This window comes from Haliotis rubra, unplaced genomic scaffold (genome assembly GCF_003918875.1).
Source record: "Haliotis rubra isolate DU_JTF1 unplaced genomic scaffold, ASM391887v1 Scf1975, whole genome shotgun sequence".
Taxonomy (NCBI): Eukaryota; Metazoa; Mollusca; class Gastropoda; order Lepetellida; family Haliotidae; genus Haliotis; species Haliotis rubra.
The window spans coordinates 41,697-49,590 of NW_025765975.1; the positions used below are offsets into that span (position 1 = coordinate 41,697).

The window sequence follows — 7,894 nt, forward strand, 5'->3', positions numbered from 1 at the left end:
TACTTCTGGGATTCAAGCAGGTGCTAAAACCCTACTAGCAAATTCAAGCAACATAGAAATCCACACACCAAAACGATTCGAAAGAAATACTTGAAGATACTTCATGTACATTCAGATCACTGAATGCCTGTTGACAGCATGAATTGCTGAACAATGTTTTACAGCGACACACAATGATATAAAATGGAACACATCACAGACTCTGACTACAAACATACTAAATCTGAAAATCTGAATATACTGATGGAAAGAATATGTGATTCAGGTCAGTGAGTGAGTGAGTTATTATTTAACGTCACATTGAAATGGAATAGATGTATATTATCAAAAACTGTCTACGAAGGACACTAAAACAACTAGAATATCACAATTATAACTTAAACTAGTGTGGAAAATTAAAACTAATAGCACTATTTGGACAAATCTGTAACGGTTCAATGGGGGGAAAATGAGAAAAAAAAATTTCATTTAAGTAGCATGCCGGTTCTGTGGACCACTTTCACTTTTACCATGTTAATTACAGTTTTTACCAATTAAAAAACAATAACTTGACAACATGAAGTTGAAACAATGAACAAGAATTTATTACATATAATTTATCAAAGTCAGTAATGTCAAATATTATACAAACCAGTGCAAACTTCTCGCAAAGTAAGTTCTGTCTCAAGCAAAGCTTGGATATAGTATACTTACATAATATTGTGGTGTTCTCGTTAGGCACCCATGAAAGGCCACCTCCTCGTGGTGGGTGCTGGGTCACGCTAAGCGCCCTTCAACCCCCCGTTGTGGACCCGGGGGCATATTTGGTCCACCAACCTGTTTGCCGTGGGTTGCGCCCCTGTGTCGGTGGAGGACGGGATCCTGGTGGTTGAGGGCACTGGTTCCAGGAACAGTGTTCCTTTGCCCAACACACCACTTCGGCCCTTACTTCACCTAGACGGGTGGTAGAACTGGCCCGGTTCTATCAATCGGCTGGTCACGCCAAGCCCTGTGCATGGTAAATATATTATTTGCACATATACTTATTTTGGGGCTTTGGATATTTTGATCCTCAATATACAAATTATTCTTATGTTGCATTGCCTAGAGTCCTATGCCAGAAGGCGGTGGCTCATGGGCCAATCTGGTGATGTTGACCGCTGAATTCTGTGTGTCTTTAGATTTTTGTTATGGGCCGAACCAGCTTGACAACTGATCTATTTGACAAATATAGCTATTCATGTCATATTTGCTGGAGTATGACACCCCTGTATCCCTGGTGTTAGCATCCTGGAGATCCGGTGCGAATCGACCCCGTCCTTGTTGACACTCCATGGTGGGTGGGGAACAGGGGGTGTTGAAACATTTCCTTTCATCATGGCACTATTACATTCTGGTTCATCTCGTAGTGAGAAGAAAAGGCGTTTTGAGGATTTAGATCCTTCAAGTGGAAGCATTACTCCAAACAATGATTCTTGGGCTCGATTTTTGGTGATCGAGGCTGCTGATTTTTTTACCGATCAAGCTTAACCCATTCGCTATTTCAAAGGCTGTATCTGGGATTTGTGGTGAGGTTAACAACGTCACCCGGCTCCGTAGTGGTTCACTTCTTGTGGACTGTGCACGGAAGCAGCAATCTCTAAATTTGTTATCGATCAAAACATTTGCAAATGTTGAGGTTGCTGTGTCGGTGCACAGGACACTGAACTCTTGTCGAGGCATTGTTCGTGACAGGGCTCGCTGCCTGTCCGACATGTCTGAAGAGGAAATCACTGTGGAGTTGAAGGAACAGGCGGTAACAGCAGTTAAACGCTTCACAATAAAGAAAGATGGTATTACTGTAAATACCAACACGTATCTCATGACATTTGCTCGTTCCACCCTTCCAGCATCAATCAAAGCAGGTTATCTCAATATCGGAGTGGAGGTGTATGTCCCCACTCCTCTCCGATGCTACAAATGTCAACGATTTGGCCATGGTTCCAACTCATGTCGAAACTCTGTGGTTTGTTATCGTTGTGGTGACAACCACGAGAGCACTGACTGCAAGAAAGACTTCAGATGCTGTAATTGCGATGGCACCCATGCCGCATCATCAAAATCTTGCCCTGTATGGCAACGAGAATCTAGCATCATGAAATTGAAATGCCATAATAACATATCTTACCTGGAGGCAAAGAAGCTATTTACAACACAGTCAACAACTCCATCGATGGTAACTTATTCTGCAGCAGTGTCTCGATCTATGACAACGTCATCTGTATCTTGTCAAACCGACTTGACTTGGATCCGGACTGAAAAACCTGTTGCTTCAGCCGCTCCACCAAAATCCCCAGTCACTCAGTCAACGTCTGCATCTCAGACAGAGAGTCAGCCTGAGATACCCTCACAGATGTCTATTAAGCAGCCAGTTCCTATTAACTCAACAAAAGGAAAGCACAAAGGAAAAAAACAGAATAGAAAAGAATCAATCACCATCCCTTCATCTCCAGAGGTTACTTTACAGAACTCCTTTGACTCTCTTGACATGGAGGTTACTCTGTCCTCCCAGGACAGGCGGAAAAATAGTTCCTCCTCACATTCACGTGAAAGATCGCCCATTGAACCACCATGACACAGTTGTCACATATCCTGCAGTGGAACTGTAGAGGACTGAAAAATAATTTCAGTGAAATGCAATTGCTGATACAGGACTTTCAGCCGGCAGCGTTATGTCTCCAAGAGACATATTTAAAACCTACTGATACCTTTACTTTGAGACAGTACAGCGATTTTCATTCTTTTTCTCCTCCGGGAGATCGAGCAACTGGAGGCGCTTCTATTTTGGTTCACCAGAGCGTCATACACAGCCCTGTCACTCTAAATACGAATCTTCAAACTGTTGCTGTTCGTCTGACTCTACACATTGCTTTGACATTGTGCAGTTTGTATATCCCTCCATCTTCCGATATTCGACAATCAGATCTTCAAAATCTATATGATCAGCTTCCCAAACCATGTATTCTCATGGGTGATCTGAACGGACACAATCCGCTTTGGGGTAGTGTTCATACTAATAATAAGGGGAAAATCCTCGAGGAATTTATTTCAGATAATAATTTATGTATCTTTAACACCGATTCATCCACCTATTTACATCCAGCTACGGGAACATATTCTTCCCTGGATTTGTCACTCACCGAATCCACCGTATTTAATGAATTTGAATGGATGGTCCATGATGACCTATGTGGTAGTGATCATTTCCCCACCATTCTCAAAACCATCAACCCTGGTGATGATCCTCCTTCATCAAGAAGGAACTTCGCCAGGGCTGATTGGTCATTATATGAGGCTTTGTGTGTCGACCATTTAAAGCATGAAGTCTTTGCGAACAGCGACGACCCTATACAATTGTTTTCTGATATCCTCAATGACATTGCTGATCAAACTATACCTAAGTCCTCTGCAATTCCACATATTCGTAAACCATGGTTTACTAATGACTGTAAACAGGCCAGAAAGAATAGGAAGAAAGCTGAAAAGTATTTTCGGCGACATCCTACAGTTCATAATTTAGATAAAGTAAAAATTTTCAATGCTAAGGCTCGACGCACTTTTAAACAGACTAAGCGTCAGTCTTGGAGGAACTATGTTTCCAAAATTAATTCCCGTACACCTATGTCAAAGGTGTGGAATATGATACAAAGAATTAAGGGCAAAGGTTCAAAATCTACTGTTCACCATCTGAAGGATGGTGATACTTTATTAACAGATAAGTCTGATATTGCCAGCAAGATTGGTGAAACTCTCGCCAAACATTCTTCTTCGTCAAATTACGTCCCGAAATTTCAACAATACCAGAAACAACAGGAGAAGAAGAGAATAAATTTTAACTCAGACAATGGCGAAGACTATAATGAATTATTTTCATTACATGAGCTCCACACTGCCCTTGAGCAAGCTCGTGATACAGCAACAGGAGCTGATAACATACACTATCAGCTCTTGAAGCATTTACCGGAATCTTGTTTGGAAACTCTTCTAAATATTTTTGACACAATATGGACTTCAGGGAATTTTCCAACGTCGTGGCGTAATGCCATTGTAGTCCCTATTCCAAAGCCTGGCCGGGATCATACTGATCCATCTAATTACAGACCAATCTCTTTAACGAGTTGTGTCTGTAAAACCATGGAACGAATAGTAAACAATCGATTAACATGGTATCTTGAAACCAACAACCTTATTACAAATATTCAATGTGGTTTCAGGAAAATCGTAGTACCATTGATCATTTGGTACGATTAGAATCCTTTGTCAAAAAATGCTATAGTTAATAAACAACATGCAGTATCGATATTCTTTGATCTCGAGAAAGCGTACGATACCACCTGGAAGCATGGCATTTTAAAGGATTTACATGATTTTGGTTTAAGGGGTCGTTTACCTCTTTTTATATCACAGTTTTTTTTAACAGACAGGCAATTTCAAGTCCGAGTGGGTTCATCCCTGTCTGACCATTATAATCAGGATCAGGGTGTCCCACAAGGCAGTATTTTGTCTGTAACATTGTTTAGTATTAAGATTAACAGTTTATCCAAGGTTTTAAACGATTCAATTGATGGATCACTTTTTGTGGATGATTTTAACATTTCTTGTCGCGGTAAGAATATGCATACCATTGAACGGCAACTACAGTTGTGTTTAAACAAAATACATAAATGGTGTCTTGAAAACGGCTTTAAATTTTCTAAATCAAAAACTAATTGCATACATTTCTGCCGTAAATATAAACCACATAAAGACCCAGAACTGTTTTTAAATGGCACTCCCATCAAGGTTGTAAAAGAGGCCAAGTTCTTAGGTCTCATTTTCGACTCTCATTTAACTTTTCTTCCGCATATTAAATCCCTAAAAACTAAATGCCTGAAGGCACTCGATTTATTGAAAGTCGTGTCTAATTCAAGGTGGGGAAGGGATCAAGCTACGCTCCTACACCTTTACAGATCACTTGTCCGCTCGAAGCTTGATTATGGCTCCATCGTATATGGTGGAGCCTGTAAAAGCAACCTAAAACTCTTGGATTCTGTCCACCATCAAGGTCTGAGACTTTGTCTTGGGTCCTTCAGAACATCTCCTGTTGACAGTCTCTACGTCGAGGCAGATGAGCCTTCTCTTACCCAACGCCGTATAAAATTATCATTACAGTATATTACTAAAGCTATATTCCAACGAGTCTAATCCTGCGTTTCACTGCATCTTCAATCCTCTTTATGAGGATTTGTACAACAAAAAGCCTTCTCTTGTTCCGCCTCTTGGGCACAGAATTAAACCATTCCTTTCTGCTGCCGGCATTGAGCTGGAGAATATATCTCCTTCTCGTCTCCTTTCTTCTCCTCCTTGGCAATTGGTGAGGCCAGACGTTGACTTAACATTAACCACATTTAAAAAATCCGAAACTAATGATTTACAGTATAAACAAGAATTTAGTCAATTAAGAAATAAATATAATACCTATAAATCCCTCTATACAGATGGATCCAAGGATGGTGGCGCGGTTGCTTGTGCCACTGTCATTGGGTCCAAAACAATATCTTCCAGACTACCCAATGACAGTTCAATTTTCACAGCAGAAGCAAACGCAATACTAACAGCTCTTAAACATATCAATAAACACCGTAAATATAAACAATATATCATCTTTTCAGATTCTCTTTCGTGTCTTCAGGCTATTAAAAATCTTTCTTGCAAACATCCACTTTTATTAGAAATTATTGAATTGTATAATGAGCTTGCTACTGGCCAATGCGACATCGTCTTTTGTTGGTTACCCAGCCACGTTGGCATTTCTGGGAACACGATGGCTGATATTGCTGCTAAGGCTGCACTCAACAAATCTGTGACACCACTTCTGCTCCCATACTCTGATTACAAAGCTAGCATTAGAACCTACATCCGTGATCTGATGCAGAAGAAGTGGGACACCCAAGTAGGTATCAATAAATTACATGAAATAAAACCCTATATCGGTTACACTTACTTGGGTTGTCAGTCCAGATTTGAAGAGGTCATCATACGACGATGTCGTATTGGCCACACAAGATATACTCATGAGTACCTATTGAAAGGTGAGGATCCTCCGTTTTGTATCCCTTGTGATGAACGAATCACGGTCAAGCATGTCCTGCTTGACTGTGTTGAATATTCCATCACAAGGGATAAGTATTTTAATGTCAAAACATTGAAGGATCTTTTTTATAATGTTAATTATCATTTAATAGTTGAAGTTTTAAAAGAATTAGATTTGTTAACTGATTTGTAAATAGATAAATATTTTATTATTGGTAATTTAAATTAGTCACTGAGATTGTTAGTGGCTGTACCCTCAAAGGGGGTTGAAGTAGCGTAAAATTATTGTCCTCCTGAGAGGGTACGTAAGTCCCAAAACATTTCAAAAAATTTAAGTATACCAGGTGTTTTAATCGTAGTATTTTTGTCATTTTAATGTATGGCTAATTCTCGGTATAAACGCCAACAGCTGAAGGGATGGTGTAAATCCATCTAGGGTCCATGCAGGTAGCAAAAGTAATGTAAGTCCCCATGGTCCCTAGTATGGTGATCTACCTTCAGTTGTTGGCGATCTATAGCCCATTTTTATATTGTGTTGTCCCTCTGGTTAAAATGTTTTAGATTCAATTACTAGTTTTACATGTATATCTGTGATAATCTAGTTATTTTACTGTCCTTCGTTGGCAGAATTTTATCATTTCACTTAAATTGTTGATAGATTTATAACTTGCTTTAGTCACGATATGGCTGAAATATTGCCGATGTGACTTAAAATCTTAACTCACTCACTCACTCAACTTTGGTCTAGTGCCCCTTTTTGAACAATACCTCAAAGCTGAGGTAATGGATATAACTTTTATCTTTTTCTCATAACAATATTTGTTCCCTTATTTTTTTTCACCACTATAGTTCACATTCAGAACATCACATCATTTGACCAGTTTTCTTTTTAAAAGGTTATTACTTGCATTACTGATTTCAGTAGTCAGGGAAACAAATTACACATAACAAGAACAATTGTAATCTGTGATGACAACAAATGTAAAATAGTATATCATTAAACAAATGTGTTTGTATACAAACATAACGAACAGCATCAATATATCTAACTATATGTGAGCATCACATACAGACTTCATCAAAGAACAGACTTCATCAAAGAACAAATCAACAGGTTTTGGTGAAGATGTGTCAGAAGCAGTTTGGTGAGACAGTATAGTCCGTTGGATGAACAAATCATAATGAACAAAATACAACAATGTTACACCCAGATTTTAGCAGTACATCAACAACATCACAATCAAACCCAGCGCAAGTAGCAGGCTCAAGAAACACCAGTGGTCTATTTTGTTGTACACTAAGCACTCCCTGGTCTGAGTACCTGTTTGTTTCCTTCTCCCCGATACAATCAAATGATTGGTTGGTTTAAACAGGAGATCAGAAAACTCAATTTGGCTGTTTGAATTTATGGGTTTTGGAGAAACATTGTATACTGCTGGATTCATAAAAGGACCAGGTCCTACACCGAAGTAATAAAGTAACCTACAACAGGCCAACACAATGAAGTCAGAACGTCATGGCCACCTACAATCTGACTGCATCTTGCAGAAAAATCCAGAATTTTCAAAAGCAGTTTGAGGATCGCAATCATTCAATGAATGGGTGATGGTCCCACAACCTGAAAATGTCCACCCCAAATACAGCATGATGGAGAACAATTATGTTTCAGAAAATTTAACCCCCCAGGACCTGGAATCTATACACTTCCTTCTGTTAAAATAGATCACAGCTCATGCGTTTTCACAAATGAACTAAAACTAGAGAAACATGTGGAACCAATTGCAGATTATTTGTAGGTATCCGA

General features: G+C 39.3%; 1 protein-coding gene across 1 annotated transcript; it reads left to right on the plus strand.

Annotated features, from left to right (window-relative positions):
• The first annotated feature begins 1,732 nt into the window (after nucleotides 1-1,732).
• On the plus strand, nucleotides 1,733-2,593 carry LOC124275039. The gene has a single exon (XM_046710516.1). The coding sequence runs from the start codon at nucleotides 1,733-1,735 to the stop codon at nucleotides 2,591-2,593; it is 861 nt and encodes a 286-aa protein (XP_046566472.1).
• Nucleotides 2,594-7,894: the final 5,301 nt, after the last annotated feature.

Excerpts from the sequence above, each read along its gene's own strand:
- LOC124275039 (XM_046710516.1), top strand. The coding sequence starts at position 1,733 with ATGTCTGAAGAGGAAATCACTGTGGAGTTGAAGGAACAGGCGGTAACA.